The 21872-nt window shown below is 51.1% G+C and overlaps 3 protein-coding genes across 3 annotated transcripts; all 3 read right to left on the bottom strand.

The window, feature by feature from the left end:
* Nucleotides 1-7260: 7260 nt before the first annotated feature.
* On the bottom strand, nucleotides 7261-9931 carry LOC136493959 (probable amino acid permease 7). Its single transcript, XM_066490085.1, has 7 exons — nucleotides 9528-9931; nucleotides 9148-9396; nucleotides 8898-8991; nucleotides 8547-8764; nucleotides 8313-8446; nucleotides 7955-8182; nucleotides 7261-7799 (listed from the first exon to the last, which is right to left on the bottom strand). The coding sequence occupies exons 1-7, from the start codon at nucleotides 9610-9612 to the stop codon at nucleotides 7389-7391; spliced, it is 1419 nt and encodes a 472-aa protein (XP_066346182.1). The 5' UTR covers nucleotides 9613-9931; the 3' UTR covers nucleotides 7261-7388.
* A 1362-nt stretch (nucleotides 9932-11293) lies between these two features.
* On the bottom strand, nucleotides 11294-14491 carry LOC136493958 (tRNA-specific adenosine deaminase TAD1-like). The gene is made up of 9 exons (XM_066490084.1): nucleotides 14410-14491; nucleotides 13854-14308; nucleotides 13490-13558; nucleotides 12677-12775; nucleotides 12241-12413; nucleotides 12100-12176; nucleotides 11856-11975; nucleotides 11680-11767; nucleotides 11294-11542 (listed from the first exon to the last, which is right to left on the bottom strand). Exons 2-9 carry the CDS (start codon nucleotides 14272-14274, stop codon nucleotides 11432-11434), a joined length of 1158 nt encoding a protein of 385 aa, XP_066346181.1. The 5' UTR covers nucleotides 14275-14308; nucleotides 14410-14491; the 3' UTR covers nucleotides 11294-11431.
* A 3731-nt stretch (nucleotides 14492-18222) lies between these two features.
* LOC136492461 (BTB/POZ and MATH domain-containing protein 1-like) lies at nucleotides 18223-19218 on the bottom strand. The gene has a single exon (XM_066488468.1). The coding sequence runs from the start codon at nucleotides 19216-19218 to the stop codon at nucleotides 18223-18225; it is 996 nt and encodes a 331-aa protein (XP_066344565.1).
* Nucleotides 19219-21872: the final 2654 nt, after the last annotated feature.

Genomic DNA, 21872 nt, shown 5'->3' with positions numbered 1-21872 from the left:
TTCAGATGGCTTGCACCAAGAATGTTGGTGGTGGCCCAGGTGATGATGATCGGAGGCCCCCGCCTCGTCAGCTAGCCGGATCTAAGGGCAAGTCAACCAAGCAGGTAACATCCAAGAAGTGGAAGTACCCCGACGCAGAGACAGCGAGAGCAGCAGCTGTTGCAGAGGCCGCAGAGCATGCCGAGAGAGGTGGTACCCACAGCGGAGTTGTCATTGCAGGTCGGCCAGTTTCACCCGCAGTCAGAGCTGCGATTGAGGATGTTGAGCGTCGTCTCGGTAGTCCAGCTGGGACTGCCATGCTTGCAGGACGACGGGTTGCCATTAAGGAGGGTCCGTCAGCACAGCAGCAGCCCCCACCAGCAGAGCCTCAGCCAGCCCAGGAGACTCAGGAGGGTCAGGAGACCGAGCCGGCACCTCAGCTATGCCGCTCGAGTCGTACCAGTGCTGCAGTTCCACCGAGGCCAGTTACACAGCGCAGGGGTTCACGCCCTCCGCCCAGACCACAGAGTCCGCCTCCAGTGGTTCACCTTGACTTGAGGGCCGCTACAGCCAGGCAGGTTTAGCAGCTGCGGTTTGTTGAGTTTGAGGTTTGGTTTCCTCCGAGGAGGGATGAGAGAGCAGCTGAGGGGTTCTACACGCCACTGTAGGAGGATTTCTACAATGCATATCTTAACAGTGGGGCAGTGTTCAGATCACAGAGGGTCTGTCAGATAGAGTCCATTGTGGCAGCAGCCGGAGAGAGCATTCGGCAATACTTGTCATATTTGCCAGGACTGATAAATTTGATTGGACGGACGGGCATATATGTACCTTCTTGGGTCTGTCAGTTTTATGCCTCGCTCTACATCGATCCTCATCACAGATTCATTCACTTTGCTTTCAGAGGCAAAGACAATAGAGTGACAAGTGGCAGGGCCAGAGAGATACTGAGGCTATAGGAGCAGCCTATAAAGATGCATGAGGTTTGTTATGGACAGCAGGGACCTCCTAGGCATCCCCATGGAGGGTTGGTGCCCCCTACAGATTTAGTGCGGCATTGCTTCAAGGAGCCGTTTGGAGAGGGGTCGAGCAGGAACCCCAGTGACTTGACTCCTACAGCGAGGATACTAGAGGCCATCATCAGGAGGACACTGCTTCCCAGGTTGGGATATAGGGAGGGCCTGACTCGCTTACAGCTCTGGCTTCTCAATGCCATCATGCAGATGACAGTGTTTGACATCTGGGACCTCCTTCTTTCAGAGATGGAGGATACTATAGCTGAGGGATTCAAGGGTTGCAGGCAGCTTCCCTATGCTCACTGGATCACGTTCCTCATCCGCAGAGTTGCACTTGATAAGCCCCTGGCATGATGGATGAGTATACAGGTGCCACTACAGAGTTCCCAGCTTACAACCTGTCACAGAGGATCAGACACACCACTCCTCAGGCACCCAGACAGCCTAGCCGTCGTCCCGACATGCCAGAGTCCGCAGCTCAGTAGGATGAGATCATCAGAGGGATTGCAGCCACTGAGGAGGAGGAGCTAGAGGCACAACAGGAGGTGAGCGAGTACAGTGACAGCTTTGACGACGACTACCAGCCTATACCTCAGATGCCTCCACGCAGACATGATGCAGAGGCCGGTAGCTCCAGTTCTGCTCCACCTGCTCTGCAGACAGACCCCGCTCTCATAGCTATTCTTGAGCGGATGCAGCAGGATCAGACACGATAGGCACAGGAGACAGCTGCCAACTTCGCACAGTTTCAGGCTTGTCAGGACGAGTTCCAGAGGCAGCAGCAGCTCCTTCAGCACCAGCAGTTACTTATGCAGCAGCAGCTCATGGGATTCATGCAGCATGTAGTGACAGCCATTGGGGTCCCACTGCCACAGCCTTCGCCCTAGCTTGCACAGCCTCCTACCACTTCGATGACTCCAGCAGTATAGCCCATCGGGCTTCAGAGTCAGGGACAGCCTCTAGCTCAGTTTACTTCACCTCCTGTACAGGTGTCCCAGTGGTTAGCTTCACCTGGTGTAGCCCCGCAGTTCACTCCTTATCACACGGGTTTCTCACCAGAGCAGACTTCCTCACTATACGTGCCTGAGACGTCAGTCTCCAGGAGTCTTGGAGCATCTTTCAGCAAGTTGACCGGCATGCCTACTCCGCCTCACATGCATACTGTCGGTCCGTCTACAGCAGCTCCAGCTATCATGACTACTCAGAGGCTCCCCTCGTCTGTCGCCTCGTCAGATCCTACGACAGACATACTTGCAGCTTCACAGGCAGCACCAGCCCCAGCTCAGACCCAGACCACTTCAGCGACACTTCCTGCTTCAGAGGGTCAGTCAGTTCAGAGCTCAGGGTCAGATGATGATGGCGCCCAGTTCCATCTTGCTCCACGTACTTCAGCGCCCGACTCGTCCGCTGTAGCCCCGCCGACCGACCCTTAGGTTTTGGTGTTTGACGCCAAAGGGGGAGAGGGTTTGAGTATGTAGACTTAGGGGGAGCGAGTTTCAGGGGGAGCTAGTTATCTAGTATTAGCTTATTATATACATTTGGAGTTTTTATTTGTGTGATACACTATTACTTATGCATTCATGTGTTTACTTTCATGCATACTATTATATATATGTGATAGTGCTATCTACGTGGTTGTGATATTTGACATGTGTGACTTCTACTTTGATTTATCTATATGTCATATCACTTGAGTAATGCTCATTTGCTTTTGCTTCCGCGTTTATACTTCGAAGCAAATGAGCTTTGTTATTTGTACGCATGCTTAATTCATATCCTTTGAGTACATTGTGTTGTCTTGGGTCATATAAGCTTGACTAACTCTTTTGTTCTTATTGACAAAAGCTTATATGAACCAAGCCCGTCAAAAACCTCACTCCATAACATACTCGAGGTGGTATTGTCATCAATCACCAAAAAGGGGGAGATTGAAAGCATCTAGGCCCCTAGTTGGATTTCGGTGATTAATGTCAATACAAGATTACTATGACTAACGTGTGTTTTGCAGAGGCAATTAAGTTAGGTCATGGTAATGGAGATCGATTGGGCAATCGAAGTTGTCATGCCCCTACGATAGAAATCGTTTCGGTTTTCAAAGGATGGACGACAAGGTTAAGGATAACTAGTTCTAAGTGTCGATTGGAGTTGGAGAGACACTTAGAGTAGTTTAGGACTTTGTTTTTCCTTTGGTCGTACTATGAAGGGGGGTATGAACGGGTAGCTTGACCTAGTTGAGTCTAGTGAGTTAGGTGTGGTGCACACTTGTTAAAACTAGCTCTAGGTAGCTCCTATGAATGCCTAAGATCCTTTGGAGCAAACTTCATTCACATATGTTCGGAAGTTGGAAGTGAATGGAGGGTCAAACACTGACCGGACGCTGGCTCCGGTGTGACCGGACACTGGTCGCAGGGTCCGGTCAGTTCATTTGACCATGAAGAACAAGTCTGGTGTGACCGGACGCTGGAAGGTCGTGTGACCGGACGCTGAGGGCTAGCGTCCGGTCGACTCCAGTAAGGGTCCAGACTTGGGAAAGAGTGACCGGACGCGTCCGGTCAGTGGTGACCGGACCCTGAGTATCCAACGTCCGGTCGTTTACAGTAAGCATCCAAGAGCGACCGGACGCGTCCGGTCGGTACTGACCGGACCCTGACAGCGTCCGGTCATCACTTGAAAACTGTTCGCGGGTTGAACTGACCGGAGCGTCTGGTCAAAACGATCGGAGCGTCCGGTCATCCCGCAGAAGCTCATAACGGTTAGTTTTTCAGGCTGGCTTATAAATAGAAGCTCCACTCGTGAGTGGAGTTACTTTTGCTCATTCCAACAGCTGAGAAACACGTTTGTGAGTGCCAAGAAGAGTAAGGTCCTAGTGAGGTGTTTGTGATTTGAGAATCCAAGAGAGTAGCCTTACTAGCAAATCAAGAGTAGCAAAGTGTGCATCCATCTTCTCATTAGGCTTCGCGTGGTCAAGTGAGAGTTCGTGCTTGTTACTCTTGGTGATCGCCATCACCTAGACGGCTTGGTGGTGATTGCGAGTTTGGTGTTCACCCGGCGGAGCTTGTGGGTGACCCAACTCAAGTTGTGAGCGGCTTTGGGTGATTCGCCGCGACGGAGTGTCGAAGAATCAACCCGTAGAGAGCACTTGATCCTTGTGCGGATCAAGGGGGAGCTACACCCTTGCGCGGGTGCTCCAACGAGGACTAGTGGGGAGTGGCGACTCTCCGATACCTCGGCAAAACATCGCCGCGTTCCTTTCTCTCTCTATTTACTTTGAGCACTTACTTTGAGTATTTACTTTGAGCAATTCAATACTTGTTTTACATCCATAGAATTGCTTGCTAGAGTAAGTTTGGAACATAGGTTGCGAGGTTGTTGTGCATTAGTTTGATATAAACACTTTTCTAGGCACAAGGGGTTAATTGGGCTATCCGTAGGATTTGATTATTGCAAGAGAATTTAGAATTAGCCCAATTCACCCCCCCCCCCTCTTGGGCATCTTGATCCTTTCACCTCCCACTTATGTGCCATGTCTTTTCCTAGATTCATGAGTCATATACATGTCTACATCTTCATCCTGTGAGGTATCCATCTCCTCTCCATCATCTTCCGTCCAAGGACCACGACCTCCCCCGTGTCCGCGACCTCTTGCATGACCACGACCCCTACCACCTCCATCTCTCCCCATCATCATAGGCACAAAAGGAACTCGCAGCCAGTCACCCCATTCGCATTTGTCTCTTCTATGAACACCATCGCCGCACTCTGTGACCTCATGACCCACGAGACCACAATGAAAACAAAAGGTCGGCAACTTCTCATATTGTACCAGGTAAGTCATCCTCTCCTTCAATGTAATCGGGACCATCCGCACTATTGGCTTGCTCAAGACGAGCCAAATCTTCGCCCGGAGATAAGTTGTCGGATTTATCTTCCCATCATTCACCACCACTGTAATTGGATCACCCACCTTCTTAGCTACCTTTTCTACAAGCTCCCTCTTCTTCATTAAACCTTCCGGAACGCCTCGGATTCGAGCCCAAACTAGAATCTTGTCCAGCTTGTAAGAATTTACGTTCGAAAAATCGTCATATTCTTCCATCACCATTGCTGCACCTCTGAACAGCTAGGGGCTTCCATCCATCACCCTCGTCCAATCTCCGAGACAATGAAGTTGGACTAAAAATAGATTCGGGCCAAGCACCTTGAAGGTCACCTCCTTTGCCGATGCCCAAGCAATTCTCATAGCTCCAAATAATGTGGCATGACTTAAGGGTCTCGTTGTATGAACCCTAAAGAGGGCAAGCCAATGCACATCCTTCACTAGCTCCTCAAATTCACCTGAGAAATCCAAATCCTCCTCCTCTTCACCATGTAGATTCAAACCTTCAAGCCGCTCCTCCAGACTCAGCTCCATCATCTCCTCGTTCACCTCATCCACCTTCTCCTTGCCCTACGTCCCCGCCATGCAGAGAACTCCAGCAACGACCGGTGTCCCGGAGGACAACCCGCAAACCAGCGCTCGATCTGGTGGGGAGGGCGATGTAGATCGTCGAGGCGTGATTGACTCTGGCGGCGCCACCAGAGGAACCCGTCGGACCCTAGTTTAGGGTATTAGAGTTGCAAACTCGCATCTTACCCAGAGCACTAATGGCAAAATTCATTCACGAGGTCTGTACTTCCTGTTTCAAATTATAAAATGTTTTGACTTTTCTAAATACATTGTTTTTTGTTATGTGTATAAACATAGTGTATATCTTAATATATAGTAAAAGTTACGTATCTAGAAAAGCCAAAACGGATGGAGTAGCCTTGCAATTATTATACATTAAGACACAAACTTGTTGGGTAAAGAATACTTAAAGAGTTTGAGTTTATTTGCATACTATACTATATCTCATGATCATGTTCCATTACAAAACGATTGTCCATTATTTTGTAGTAATGGGATTTCTTCATAATATAAAAGTTCAATACAAAATGTGTATAACAAGGTTTTTTTATTCTTGGAGTCTCGAAGAATTAGGTATTTGCAGGATTAGATTCTGAATAGTCTACCTTAGCTGATGCATGGGAGCGACTTAATAAAATAAAGATCTGCACAACAATTAATTGCACATGTGTGTTTCAAAAAAAAATCATGCTCTCACAGTTTCAAGACCTGCTCTTCAGTTCATCGGCGCTCCTGAAAAAATCTAACTGTCTTAGAGCAGCTCTAACCGATGCCTCATATTTTGGCCGGTTATCACCTCAAATGAGAGTTACTCATCCATATTTCAACTCATATTTCTCAACGCACTCGAACGATCTCCTAACTCTTCCCTACTTTACACTTGGCCCCGTTCGGCTTGCTGAAACTTGGCTGAAAGTGGTTGAAAAACACTGTTTTGGCTGAAATGTTGTGAGAGAAAAATATTGTTTCAGCTGAAAAAAGAAGCCGAACAAGCCGGATATAAGATAAGCCGAACGGGGCCATAGGAAGAGAGAAAGAAGAGTGGAGGAATGAGGGGCTCAAAGGAAGACAGGAGGCTAGGCGAGAGTTCAGCTAGAGATGCTCTTAGGATTCGCAAACTAGTCGGGGAAGCTTGTGTATGTGTATCCAAGTAGCCACCATGTAGAATCTGCGTGCGATTTAACATGAACAACAGATGCTTGATCTAGGCATAACAGCATATTGATGCGGGCAACCTAACCTTGTTCTTTTCTTTTGGTTTTGAATATAAACACCTAACCTTATTCTCCCAAAGATTACTAAGGGCAGTCCCAATGGTGCATAGATGATGGTTTCTATCCTCATTAAATGACTTGCCACGTAGGCAAAATGCTGACATGGCAACGTAATTAATGAAGAAAGAGAGCAAAAATCATAGAAATGGTTTCTTCATGAAGAAACCAGGTCTACTCTTGACCCAATGCACCAAGAAACCATGAAATCGCCATTGGGGAGAAACCACCAGTTTCTAGGAAGCTCGTGTCGCACTCCCATTGGAGGAAAAGATAGAGTTGGGAGAGAGAAAGAGAAAATAGTTATTACTCATAGAAACCATGGGTTGGAAAGCAGTACTTTTTTTGGTGCGATATCCTATGTTATAGAAACTACTAGTTTCTTTTATTAGGACTGCCCTAATAAGCACCCATCAGTGCAAGGTGGCCCCTTCTACAAGCAACCAAACAAACCTCTTGCCATGGATTAAAGACAACGACCTGGTGAACAGCATCACCAATAAACAAAGAGCTTTTGGATCTAATAAACACGCACGGTTAGATATATATTCATCAATCATCATGGCTAAAACGAACACACAACACAGGGAAATAAAAAAAACTTAGGTACAGTTTGCTCTCGTTACACTTCGATCGTGACATGCATGACAGAAAAGGCATTACTAGCACACAACACTAGCCGAGCCTCTTGCGGATGACGCCCTCCACGGAGCCGACGAAGGCGAAGGTGCCGACGACGAAGCAGACGGCGCTGAATGCCTGGAGCGCGACCCACGTCCGCGTCCACGGCCGGACCCCGCGCTGGACGCAGTACATCTCGACGGGGAGGTAGACGGCGAGGGGCCAGAAGACGATGGCGCCCAGCACGCCCAGCACCTCGTTGAAGTAGGGGAAGAGCAGGGCCAGCCCCGTGGTGCTCGCCACGTACGCCGTCCGGAAGCACATCCGCTGCAGGTTCAGCCTGTAGCTCCACGACGCCGGCACGCCGGGCACCTTCACGGCGTAGGATTTGTTCACGAACGCGCTGTTCGGGAACCTGGCCGCGAAGGATCGGTCCGCGAAGGTGAAGATCTGCTGGCTGAACATCTGCATGAAACAGAGCCAAGCCTCTCAAGTGACGACTTTGTTTTGTCAGAGAGAAACTAGCGCTGTTCTTTTTTGCTTGCATTGCAGGCGGTGGCGAGTGGCGACATGAGCGTGGCAGCGTGCGTGTCCTGTGTGCTGTGTCACTTGCTACATACCTGGTAGCCACCAAGCAGGTGGAGCACGATGCAGGCGTTGGCGAAGTCGATGAGCCAGTAGGGCTCGTAGAAGCCGAAGCCGGTGAGCAGGTTGCCCGGCGCGGCGTTGCCGAAGGCGGCGTACCCGAAGAAGCTCACGGCGAGGTAGAAGAATGTGGTGGCCAGGACCGCGACGACGTTCCCCTTCCGCATCGTCTCGCTCTCAGGTGGCGTCGATTTGAGCGTGTCCTGTTTAATTAATTGCGAGTTGTCAGCAAAAACATATATACCAGTACTATCCACTGAACAGTGAACACTCACGCTGCTTTAGCCTTTAACTAACACGTTCACGCTCTGAAAAGTGAAGATGGCTGCATACCTGTATCTCCAGCAGGACAATGGTGTACGGGTAGGCGAATGCGATGTCGCCGATGGCCTGCGCGACTCGCCAGACTTTCTGCGCCGGGGTGCTCATCGGAACTCCGGCGACGCTTCCTTTGATCGCCCCATTTTCTGATCGGTTCGATATATACGCACAAGAATATTCACATCCAAGCTTGCATCAATGCTGCTGAACCTCCACCAAAATTGTCAAGCACATGATGTCAGTTACCTATGGTCTTGGCGAGGCCGAGGCCGAGGCCGATGGTGGAGTAGGTGAAGGACATGACGGCGGCGACGACAGAGAGCCATGCCATGTTGTGGAAGTTGGGTATGAAGGACAGCACCACCTGGGCCGCCCCGAAGAGCAGCATGTAGAGGTGATCACCGCCGGCGCCGCAGGGTGCGTCGTGCCCTTGGCTGTGGTAGCAGTTGGCCCTCATGATCGCCCTGCCACAGTGTGCCCTCGTGATCTCAGCAGCGGAGCTAGGCTAGCATAGCATTACCGTGCATGGCTGGCCCGGCTGCCAAGTGGAAAACATATCCAGGAGATCGAAGAGCGGGAATGGATCGGGGTACGTACCTGAGGCATGTTGCCGTGGTGATGGTGTAGGCGATTGCCGTCCCGTACAGGTTGAGGTACTGCAACAGGCCGCAGAGCCAGGTGCGCTTCTCCCCTGCACGTGTTGCTCATCAGTCGCCATAGAAAGATAGCAGTGAGCAAAGGCACATACAGTACTATACACGGAGCTGAGAACAAAGACGACAGGAGTCACAGGAACAAGAACAAAGACGCACGGTCGCAACGCAAGAAAAGACTTGAGGTAGCGTACCCAGGTGCGTCCTGACGGCGTCCATGTAGGTGTAGTTCCTCTGGCGTTTCTGGGAGTCGTCACCGTCAGAGACGGGGGACCTGTAGCAGTGGGAGAGGAGGAAGGCGGAGAGGTAGGTGACGAAGGCGAAGCAGAGCATGGCGACGGGGCCGCCCACCCAGCCCAGCTGCGCGACGCTCCACGAGAGCGCCAGAACGCCGCAGCCGATTATGGCGGTGATGATGTGCGCGAAGCAGGTCCATAGGTTGCCTGCCGCCGCCCATGGACCGACGAGAATTAACGATCAAAGAAACCAGGGGGGGATTTGTTAGCGCGACTACTACTGCCGCCAACGGACGCAAGGCGCGGGAGAGAGAGGGTGCCAGTGGTGGTGGTGGTACCGGTTCGCGCGGCGTGGCCGTCGTCGTCGAGCTCGGGGCCGGCGGCGGCGACCACCAGGGAGTAGCTGCCGTGGTGCTGCGCCATTGGCCAGCGGCGCTGGAGGAAACCTGAAAGCCTGTACTACTCGGTACTGGCTGGTGTAGCCGTGTGAGAGGACTGAAGACTAGCGTGGAGTAGTAGTGAGCAAAGACTCCACGAAGCATAGCTCATCGGCGCTAGCAATCCTTGTCACCGTATTGGTGGGTGGCGGCGTGGAGAGGCCGGCTCGAAGACCTTGGGCGTGGGCGTGGGCGGGCGGAGACTTTTGTCTCGTCGACAGGAACGCCGGCCCGGGATCGGGCTAGCGTGGCGCCCTGGTTTTCGTGCTACTGGTAGTACGAAGCAGGAGGAGCTGCCGGGTCTTGCGAGTTCTCTGACGAGTCCAACCAGCGGCTGTGATCCTGTCAGTAGACATTTGCAGTTGCAGACCGAGGATAACGAGGGCGGGCCACATGCGTTGCCAGGATTGTCCGTTCCAGCAGGCGAGCGAGTTCAGTAGCTTGCACGAAAGGGGAGATTTTCCAGGGTTTGGACCCATTGATAGATTGATTGCTTTCGGAGCCGTTTCGCCGACGGGCGTTGGCGTTGCCCGCCCGATTAAGCGTGCTATCACGATCTCTTTCCTTTCCCTTCCCGGATGGCCAAGTCACTCTACTTTGGCTGAGAGCCAGACTGAGACGCCCACCGTCTCTCTTCCCTCTCGTGCTTGCTCCTCATCCAGGCAAGCATGAGCCATCCGCTGCCACCACCTACCAGCAGAGGTCGAGAGGACCATCAGATTCATATGGGATCAGCGAATCGCCTTTCTGATGAGGATGACGTGGTTGGCATGGCGCTTCGTTCACGGGTCACGTGGTGGCCGCGGCCACAAGCCCATCTGTTCTGCCTCCATCATTGATTGATAGACAGAGACAGTCAGGCAGATCCTGAGTCATTGGCGGTCTACCAATGAATCAATGAACGGAACTTGGGTAGTGTTTAGTTGCCGAAATAGTACTGCAGCACTTTCGTTGTTATTTGGCAATTAGTATCCAATCATAGTCTAATTAGACTTAAAAGATTCGTCTCGTGAATTTCGTCTAAACTGTGTAATTAGTTTTTTTTATATTTAATGTTTCATGCATGCGTCCAAAAATTCGATGTGACTAGGAATCTTGAAAATTTTTGCAAAATAAAAGGGAACTAAACAGGGTCTCGGAAAGCTCGTCGCAGGGCAGCGCAGGCTCCCTCCAGGAATTTTTGCTACTAGCCGCGGCCCGCGTCCACCGCGTGCTGGAAGCAGTAAGCGAGCAGAAAGGCAAGTCAGTTATTCAGTGCTCGCGCCACCTCCTGATAAACTTGACATCTCGAGTAAAAGAACTTGAAATCCTATCGTTCAGAATGTCCGAGAGACAGAGAGCTGATGTTTTACCTCTCAGGTTCACCAACAAGACAAGATAGCAAGTTGAGGTGGAGATGGGCTGCATACGTATACACCATGAAAATTCAGCCCATATTATATGCTTTCTCTTCTTTTTTGTTATTATAGTTTTTGTTCCTTCCCAGACGAGTGATTTTATGGAATCAGTGGCTACTGGCTAGGTCCTGCATTCCTACCCGGCCCTTGTTGGAATTTCTATGCCACTGTCATGTACTCACAGAGTACGCGGAGGCAGTAGGAAGTTAAGATGATCAAATCATAAAATACAGGGGAGGGGTGCTTGGAATCAAGTGACAGCTGCACGCATGCATATATTCAGTTTGATTCATTCATGGACCACCACCAACATATACATATTCATTCACACAGAACAAAACTGGACCGGTCCTATGTTTTTTAAATAAATAAGAAGCAAGGTGATGGTATTCACCAGTTCATGAGCCATCACCGTGAAACTGCAAACGAATCAACAAATGTAGGCTTAGCTCGCCAGCAGCCAAAAAATGGGGCCTTCCTGAGGAGCTCAAGCGTGTGACGATATTCATGAGCCGTATCCTGCAACAGGAATAGAAAATCAGACACGTCTATAATCGATTCTTGGATGGTAGCAGGTGAATAAATAGGAAGCACCTAGCGGAATTCAAACGCTATGTGTTATTAAACATCAGTTTATCCAAGAGATCACGAAATACCTTTAGCGCACGGTAAGATAGCTCCTCACACTTGAGTTGCCCTACCAATGGATGTTCAAGGGACATGAATGCTTCTAGCAGTCTTCTCCTGGGACAGCAGTCAACACACAGTCCACTCAACAGTTTTGCATCAGAATTGCGATGGAAGAAATTAACGGAAGGAAGGACCCTCTTACTTGCAGAGCAATGACTCGGTGGAGGGCAAATGTGCCGCCTTTGAAGACGTTCCTTGTTTCCTACCAGTTGTTCCTAAGACAACTTCATGCAAACCGGATTTATTCCAACAGATCGAGTACCTAGTAAAAGATAAATGACAAAGGTAACACTTCAGTAAAAAAGAATGGCACAATAAACGGATGCTTAAAGAAAAAAGACAGAAGGGTGAAAAATGTCCAGCTCATGGAACAAACCGTATACTACCCGCATGTCAAGGGGGGTACGTCTCCAGAAATCTGTTGAAACTCTGTTGGTGGGACAGGTGCCTCAAAAACCTTTGGCTGCAGATAGAAATGATTCATTATCATAGAGAAGTTACTGGAACAAAAGAAAAGGATGACCAACCCTCTGCGTTTTAAAAGGAGGTGGCAATTTGCTGGATAGAGAGGACAGGCGAGCATCGAGAGCTTTCTTGATATTATTTTCAATAGAGAACCCTTCAGGAGCACCATCAGGTAATTGTCCAATAGTAATGGTGGACAAATACAAGGGTTCCAGTATATGTGACAGCAATGCACCTGTTGAAGAACGCACAGAAAGAGGATTTATCCCATTTGGGCACTTTGTAATCACTAAAGTGCATAACATAACAAAAGAAGTAATGGGATGCAAGAAAATAGCAATGCTGAATTGATGATGCATAGCCAATTCTACTGTTCGCATAGAAGCCAGAAGTTCCACATATCATAACTACAGTTACATGATGAATAGCTCATGTTAAAAATTTCTGATCTTATCCGTAGAAGTGTAATTGATTCAGAGACTGTCATGGACACCGAACCTTGAATTCCTACAAGACTCCAGCGGGTGATTTTGTCAAAGCAGCTCATGGATAATGTTGTATCACCCCGCCCTGGCTTCCTCTGAACAAAGCTAATATCTGATATACATACAGAGTAGTATACTTATATTAGAACATATATGGCAAATTAATAGGAGGAAATATAGTTTTGTTAAATTGCGGCAATACAATGAATTCAATTTCTGTTGGTAGAACCAATGGAAACAAAGGCGAACATTTACCAATCTCGCAGACCGTATCAAACACCTACAGAGTTTAAACATGATCCCCCATTAAGCATTGAAAAACTGTGTTGTTTGCGCTGTTTAAAACACCTACAGACCGTATCAAACTCTGCTCGCTTCTACTTAAAGCGCTGTTTGCGCTGTGGCTGTGCTGCGCAGCCAATCGGCTGCAGTTGAAGAACTGAGAGCAAGCTCCGGCTGTTTGCTTCTGCATGGCTGCAGCAACAGTCACAACCACTGTTTGGGCTGCAGATGTTGCTGGCTGGCTCTTGCAACGCCAGTTAGGCTGAATGTAAGCAGTCCAGTTCCACTGTTCCAGTTTAGCTGGACAGTTGCAGGGAGGTCAAATTCATCGCTAGGAGCACCACACTTCCATGCTACTATTTTTTTCCCCTGATCAGGGCAGCAAACAAAATAATGTAACCATCATAACTAAAATCCATCGGATTGGTAAACTAAATAATTCTCAAACTAATTGTCACCAGGCCATGAACCATGGAAGACACTACCATACCTAAAACTTGAAAGTACTGCTATGCATAACACCAACATCAAGATAGAAGCATACCTCCATTCACACTATCCAGCTGTTCCCTTGGTAACTCCGACTGTGACAGCGGTACTGGCATGACTCCACCTAGAAAAATTTACCAAATGAACTGGAACCATCAAACTATGTTCTGTAATTAAACTATTTCAGGATATTGCCACAACAGACTCGAAAAATGATAGGACAGGTCTCAGAAAGTGCAGCAGCAGAAGTACCAATTTACATTCAGATGAAGGGTTGCTGATCAATTAGTCCGGGCAATGCAAATTTTAGCTATTACTAGCTCAGCATTGTCTTCTACTCCTACATAGCATGCTCTAGGACAAGCAATCGAAATCCAAACAGAAGAACATCAGTGTTTACTCGTTGCCATGGCACATACATGGGAGTTGGGTGATGTAGAGATGAAGGCAGTGCCCATCCCTCAGCCTCCATCTCCCACCATCCACGGAAGCAAGCAGCCACTCAGGCGGGGCGCCGCGGCCGATCTCAGAGTAGACGAGGCGGAGCAGCGCGCGGCGAGCGATGACCTCGGCGTGCGCGTCGTGGACGAGGTCCCCGCGGGCGCTGAGCATCGAGGCACCGAGGCACTTGGTGCCGGTGCCCATGGAGAGGACAGTGAGGCTGTGCGGGTCCTGCAGGGAGGAGAGGAGGAAGGCGGCGAGGACCGTGGACTCGCGCCCCTGCGGTTTCCCTTTCTTGGGCAGGGAGCGGTAGTGCCGGAGCGCCGCCGAGGACGCGGCTTCCGCCCAGGAGGAGGGGGCGGCGGCGCCCTCATGTGGCGGCGCCGGGGAGGACAGCATGGACGGCGTCGATGGGTCGTCGGGAGCAGGGAATCTACACGAGGGCAGCTTATATCAGTAAAAACTCCGTGTCACGAGAGGTTTTCTAAAAAAAATACTGTAATCAAGAGGGATGACAGTAGTATTGTGCATAACAGAGTGATGACGTGGACTTCAGTCACAGCAGCAGCGAGGGCTCCAGTCACGGGCGCGGGCGGCGCGAGCGCGCAGGACCCGTCGCGTGGGAGATGGATGCGGCGGAGAGGTCGGGAAGAAAAGAGGAAGAATAAAAATAAAAAATGTTGACAGGTAGGTCCCATATGTCATAGTCAAATCTCACTTTCACATGTCTCCAAACCAAACAGATGACAGGGACTATCCCAGTCTCTCAACCAAATAGTGAGATCCTCAAAATTGAATCTGAACTGTCCCGTCGCACTATGTCTTCTAGTCAAACAGTACCTTACAAAGTTACACTTAACCGGGATGATATGAATACTTCGTCTATCCCTGAACAAATAGATTCCTAGTCTAAAAATTTATCTACACTCTAGGATAATTTTTCTCAGAAGCTCCTTGTATTTACTGCACCCCTCCCATCTCCATCTTTTCCACGAACACAACCTCAAATTCCCCATCCCATGAGACTCCAAAGATTGAATTTCCCCAAATAGTCACCAATCAGTGTGCAACTATGTGACTACTCCGATCAATAAAAGGTACTATGGTATTTTCTCTGTCATACTAATCTGTCCTAAACTTGTTCAGGGAGTATTCAAGGTAGTAGGGTACTTAGAGCGTGTTTCGTTTAAGCTTTTTGCCCTAGCCCGCTATCGGTTTACAGCGGGATTGAGTCACATTACTTAACGTTTAGTTTGGATGCCATGTGATTGGTTGGCGCGGTATCATATACGAGCCTTCAGAAGAATGATATTGTCTGTCCTTCGGCATTAACAATTACGACCCGCACATCACTCTCCTCGGGAGCTAACCAAACAAAGCTTGATTTCTGTTTATCTCAAACCGATAACGGGATCCATTTATATTAATAGTATCACTTCCCAAAATGAACCAAACACCATCTTAGTGGAGAATGAACCAAACACCATCTAGTGGAGAATGTATGTAAAGATAGATTTGCTTGTGAGGATTGAAAATATAAGAGATATAAATAGATATGGCAACCATCCTTATTTCTGCATAAACTTAGACATGGTTATTTGGTTAGTTTACTGAATCAGTTGATCATCTCGTTGGGACAAACCAGCGAGCACATGGTGTGCATCCGTTATTACCATCCCATGAGCATATAGACGTAGCGACATCGCCGACCAAACCTAAGAGAATCTCCAAAACATGTCAACCAAAAGTTCAAAACCTGGTTTTCGACTTGGTCCATAAAAACAAGACTACTACATAGGCCTAAATTCCCGACCATCCTATTTCTACCGCAAAACAATTATTTCTTAAAACGGATATGAAAGGGAAGATATTTGTGCTTGATGAACCTCCGCCTGTCGCAAGGACTCCCTTTCATATCCATTTTTTATTAAATAATTGTTTTCTCAAGGACTAGCAATTTAATTTTCACATATGAACTGGATTAATATTTCTCTGATTTTAGTTTTCTGACAATACAAACCTCATGGTCTCCTGCAGGCTAGAACAAATCAAAGAGTTAGATTTGAGTTGCTAAAGACAACCAAAAGCATGACAATTTGACATTACAAAAGGAATGATCCGCAAAGAAGAAGAAGAATATCAATCAACAACGATGATGATTAGACCTGGGTGTCCGTCCGTTTGGACGGACCAACCCGCTCGTGCTGCTCGCCCGCATCGCGCGGCACTGCTTGCGCCTCCGCCCCACTCCGTCTCACCGCTCCTTCCACCATATCCACTGCGCAACGAGAGATCCGATGGTGGTGGGGACTGTGGCGCCGACTGCAGGGGTTGCTATCCTGCATGGAGCCTAGGATAATGGCGGCCACGAAGGGGTCCCCACTAGCCTCATGAGCAGAGTCGATCTGGTCGATGGTGGCGATGGCAGGCTGCCTCTGGTGAACTCCACACGCCGGCGAGCCTCCATTTCGTAAGCACCAAGTAGATGTTGCGCTTGAAAAGTGCATGTTGCAAGCGTTTATTTCAAGTAGTGCAGGATGTTGCAAAACTAGATCGGCATATTGCATACGTTGCAATAGTTAGTATGTTGCAAAAGCCTGTTCCCAATGGTTCATCTGTTTTTTAAGATGTATGTTGCATGAGTGTTTTATCTGCATGTTGCGTATATTTCACACGTATGTAGAGAGTGTTTTATGTGGATGTTGCGTATGTTTGCAATGGTTTCAAGTGCTTTTTTCAGGTGTTTTTGCAAGTGTTTCAGAAGCATGTTTTAAGTGTTTCACCTGTCTTCGTACTAATGTTGCAAGTATTGTATCTAGATATTTTAAAAGTAGATCAGGTGCTCCGTCCTTGTCTTCTGTTGCACGCCTCGGTGTCTGCTTCTCGCCTTCTGCTACCTTGCATCCTTCTCAGACTGTAGAGGGGCGTGGCGGGGGCAGGTGGAGGGGTGCGCCAGGGATGGCAACGCGGACGTGAGCGCACGCTCTCCCCTTCTTTGTTACGCGGGCAGGTAGGCCCGGCCCGGGGGGGGAGGGGGGTGCGAGCTGTGCAGCCGCACTGGGCCCTCGAGGCCAGGGGGCCAACCCCATTTATGTATGTAGTCCACTGCCACGAATTAACGCCGCTGCGGACTGGACTGGACTGGACTGGGGACTGCGGTGCTGCTCTGCTCCGGTCATCATCTACAGCAGCGAGGGTTGCGGCAGGCAGGCCCAGCACGCCAGGTGCCGCCCAAAGCGGCGGCAACGTACGTACGCATCGGCAGCAGAAGATGATGACGCGCCGCTACAGTGGAGCGGACGCTGGGATTCGTCTCCATCTCCCAGGAGTACGTAGAATGTACTACCGTTATTACTGCTGCTGCTAGCTGCGCGGTACGGTGAATATGGCGGCAATGCCGGTAGGCCGGTGCCCTGCCTGCATTGCACGTACCATACGGAGTACGGAGTACTACGCCGCTACGGGCACGGAAACCCGAGAGAGGCTCCTGCGCGCTCTGCACGTCTGCACTAGAAATTCACCAGAGGACGGACAATGCCTACACTACACCAAGCTAGCTAGGAGTACTACTACAACGGAATGCGTACATGCTCCTGTAGTCCTGTGGGCCGACGGACAATGCCTACACCCATCTCCGGTGACCTCCGGCCGACGGGCGGCGGCGGACAACCGGAACGACCCCGAGCTCCCGAGCGGACCTGCTCGGTGCCGTCACTGCCGTGCATGCGTGCCGCGCCCCCGCCCGCTGCATTGGCACGCACCGGCAGCAACGCAAAATCCGCGCAGAGAGGCCAGCGCCCCACGGCCCTTGTTCCATCCTTCTTGTCGCGACGCCGCTTTTCGCACGGCACGCTGTTCCAAAGCTGGCGGCTGACGCGTCGGTCGCGGTGGCGTGCACGACGGCGCGGAGCTAGCACCACCACCACCTCCAATATAAGATGTATAACTTTTTTTTTTGTTGTTTCATAAGAATTTTTTTTATGTATTACACTTATTAAAATTATCATTATATTATTAGACTTATATTAAGGGGCCCAAGGCCTGTGGCTTCGCTCCAGGTCTATAATTTGACAGAGCCGGGCCTGCGGGCAGGGATACCGCTTCGTTGTTGCGTTACTACGAGCAACTTGAGATCGGATTTCCGTTGATGGGCCGCGGCGCCAGCCGACAGTTGGTGGAAATTGTTTAACAGCTGGCTGGTGGGAGCTGCATTCGGACGCGTCTGGGTGCTAGCATCTCCGAAACAACAATTTCCCCCAAAACGAGGTCTACTAGTAATTCAATTTAGATAATGGAAGGAGACTCTGGTACTCTACGACAAAACTGGAGCTCCTTGCAGGAGTTCGCCTACGGCCTAGGGCGGCCCAAGTGCTTCTGGCACGCCTGCCGGAGCTCCTCGCAAGAGTGCGCCTGCGCTAGCTCCATGATGCTCCGCACGGTGTCGTCGTTGATGAACTGGCGCAGTCGGCTGGCGCACATCGCCTTCATCCTCCCGGTGAGGAACATGTCGGCGCCCTCGAACAGCTGCGGCATCATGTCGGCCTCTCCCTTGGCCTTGATCAGCTCCTCCGGCAGCGCGTCGTGGTAGACGTAGTGGAGCACGCCCTGGAACGCCTCCGGGGTCGTCCCGGAGATGGGTATGCACGTCAGCCCCGCCTCCACCCACCTCTCGCCGCCCCCGTGGCCGTAGAGAGCCGCCGCGAACCACTCGGACTGCGCCGCGACCACCAGCGCGTGCGCCTCGAAGGTCACGCCGCCCATGGAGAACTTGACGTCGAATGGCGCCGTGCCGCTGATGAAGAACCTGATGGCGTTCGCCGCGTAGTCCGACGCCGACGCCACGGTGGCCTGACGACCCCCGCCGCGGCGCTTCCTCTGGCTATTGACGACCTCGACGGTGCAGCGCACCTTGATGGTGTCCTGGTGGAGGACGCCCAGGTACGCGCCCTCGAGATCGTTCCGGGCGACGAAGGCGCGGATCCCCCAGCTGTTGCAGTGCGTGTCGAAGTTGCACGGCCGGTCGGAGCGGAGCGCGTAGGCGACGCTGCCGTCGGGCCTGAGGAGCTCGAAGGTGAAGCGGGCGTGGACGGGGCGGCACACTGGCTTGTAGAGCGTCTGCACGTAGAAGGCGATGAACCCTGACGACTGGAAGTTGTAGCCGTCGGGGTAGTAGCGCACGAACCACGTGCGGCCGTCGACGGTGAAGTACCGGGAGAGGATGGACTTGCCGACGCCGATGCCTTTGGTCGCGCTGTAGCCCTGGATCGTGAACTGGTGGGTGCCGGACACGCTCGACGCCGACGCCTGCCCGCCGTCTCCGGCGGCCGAGAGACAAGAACCCATCTACTAGATGGTATTAACTAGGGACGCTTGCACTCGACGCGAGATTAATTAGTTCTCCGTCAATATGGTAGCTAGTTACACAGCGATATCTAGGTGATGACCCACGGCCTAGAGCCTAGGCTAGCCTAGGCGTTCCCAAGACGTTTTCTAGCCGATAGTATATACACACGTATATGTTGGAAAAAAGGAAAAGAAAACAGGAGATAAGTGGACTTCATTAAAGAGAAAGGCCCGTAAAACAGTAAATGGCTCAAAGCCCAAGCCCCCCCAACACCTTATCCCTTCCTCTTTCTCCTCTGCTCGGTCTCCCGCATGGCCACACACGCACAGCCGCTGCCGCTTGGTTCCTCTCCCGCATCTCTCTCTCTATCTCCTCTGGCCGGCGTGGCGCCCGCACGTGCACGAGCCCGCCGCTCCTTCTCTCTCACCGGCGACCTCCGCCCATCGTCCGTCGGTCCTCCTTCCCCACCGGCCAGTCCACTGGTCCTCCTCCCCAACCGGCGACCTCCGCCCGCCGTTCGCCGGTCCTCCTCCCCTGAAGCAACCCTGATTTCCGCGAAGGGAAATCCACAGAGTCGAAGTGTAATAAGACCGTTGAAGATCATATTACCCGAATTCCAGTCGAATATCATATCCATACAACGTAATATCAGAGTACAAATAGTGCGGAATTATATAATTTATTACATCGCCGCATTAGCGGAATAAAAAAGTAGCATTCATTCGGACACAGCTTGAAGATAAGATCGCCAAACTCGAGCGTAGGCACGAATCCCTCAATCGTCAAACTCCTCGGAGCTATACTCCTCAGCAGAATCTGTGTGCCAAAATTTATCAGTACGATTTGTACTGGCCACTCCCACCCTATGAGCATTGCTTTGTGGAAATTGGATGCAAGTTGGATATAATCAAAAGAAAACTATAAGGCTGGGGTTTCCTATACGATAGTATATCAAGTATATAATAATAGTTGGTCAAGTTTTAACACCATTTCCACACCCATTCCACCCCATTCCCTTTCCAGAGCCAGGTTTCGATCCTGGGATCGATACACCACCATCCACACCATCACCATACCATCTCTCAGTCGACAGGCCAACTCCCTCTCGGCACTGTTTCAAGGCCCGTAGCCCCTGGCTACGACCGACACTCTCTCACGGGGAAGAAGAGAATGACTCATCTCACTATCTAGTTTAAGCGAATCCCAGGAAAGGTCCATAGCCGACAAGTCGGCATATGTATCGATCGATCAACCATACACTCTGCAGAGGTTTTACATAACCACAAGATCTGCCTTCTTCGCTGACCGTCGTCAACTGGGCTGATTCCGGCCGCTTGCTAGCCTAGGATAATGCCACTCTACCATTCAGCCCTGTTACACCCCAAGTCTAGTCTGGGGTGGCTTAAACTATGCGTCATGAGTCGGGTCCACAAGGTCTCCATGAAATCTCGGAAGGGTGTGGGGAAAATCCTCCGCGCCCCGTACCTCCTTACACTGTCCGCTATCAACCTAGCAGTAGTGGCAATATCCTATCAAGTAGTCTGGCCGTCCCGCACCATATAGGGCGAGTGGTACTGTCGGTGTTTCGGACCGGGGGGTCCTCAACCAACCAGTGAATTTGTTCTACGTGCTCCTGATTCCGGATGGTGATGCAAAGAGACACAAGGTTTATACTGGTTCAGGCAATCGAGGCCCTACGTCCAGTCTGAGAGATCGATCTTGTATTCCTTGCACCGAGGTGCTCGTAGTAGGGGGTTACAAGCTAAAGGAGAGAGGGAGCTGGTCCCAAGTCTCGGCAGGGTGTCGTGCGGGCCGCTTGAGACGTTGCTCTCAGGCGGCAGGAATGTGCGTGTGTGTGTGGGTGTTACAAGGTGTTCTCTCCCCTAAAACAGCCCAAGTCCTCTCCTTTTATAGCCTAAGGGAGGACTAGGACGGTACATGAGCCAACTATACGGCGCCGTGTGAACAGAGGCGGCGTGTCCGGGCCCTGTAGCCTGTTCCTGTGGTAGTGTGGCTGTCGGAGTGGTCCGTCCTTGGAGCACGGGGGCGGCGTGGCCGTCCCATCAGATCCTGTGCGTCGTGGGAGCCCCGGGACTGCCTCGGAGTGGGTGCGGCGGTGGACGTGCAAGCCACTATGGACGGACTGCGCGCGAGGCCGAGACTTGGTCGGTGTCGAGGCTGCACCGTGGTGGAGGGGTCTCGGCAGGCACGAACCCTAAGATAGCCGAGACCTTGGTGTACAGTGCCGAGGCCTCGAGTGGGCGGCTGATCGTGGGTACAGTGTTAGGACACAGTGGCCGGTAATCCACGCCGTACCCTGTCCCAGCCTGTATGGCGCTGATCGTGGATACAGCGTTAGGACACAGTGGCCGGTAATCCCTGCCGTGTCCTGTCCCGGTCGGCATGGCGCTGATGCGACCTCGGGTCGCGTCGGTCATTCTGTGGCGTTGAGCCGTCGTCCGGCTGAGATTGCGGGAGTGGTTGAAGCATTAATGGGACATGACACGTTGTCTGGAGGGTCGGTCGAGGCGGGGGGTAACGGGCTGCGGGCGACCCGGCCTCGAGCGACACGGAGGCTGGGGCCTCGCGTGAGACGGAGATCGGGCTCCTTGCCGAGGCCTTGCGCGAGATGCCTCGCGCGATACGGAGAATG

This window comes from Miscanthus floridulus, chromosome 11 (genome assembly GCF_019320115.1).
Source record: "Miscanthus floridulus cultivar M001 chromosome 11, ASM1932011v1, whole genome shotgun sequence".
Lineage (NCBI taxonomy): Eukaryota > Viridiplantae > Streptophyta > Magnoliopsida > Poales > Poaceae > Miscanthus > Miscanthus floridulus.
The sequence above is the reverse complement of the archived record's forward strand: the minus strand, read 5'-3'. Positions and strand labels throughout refer to the sequence as shown.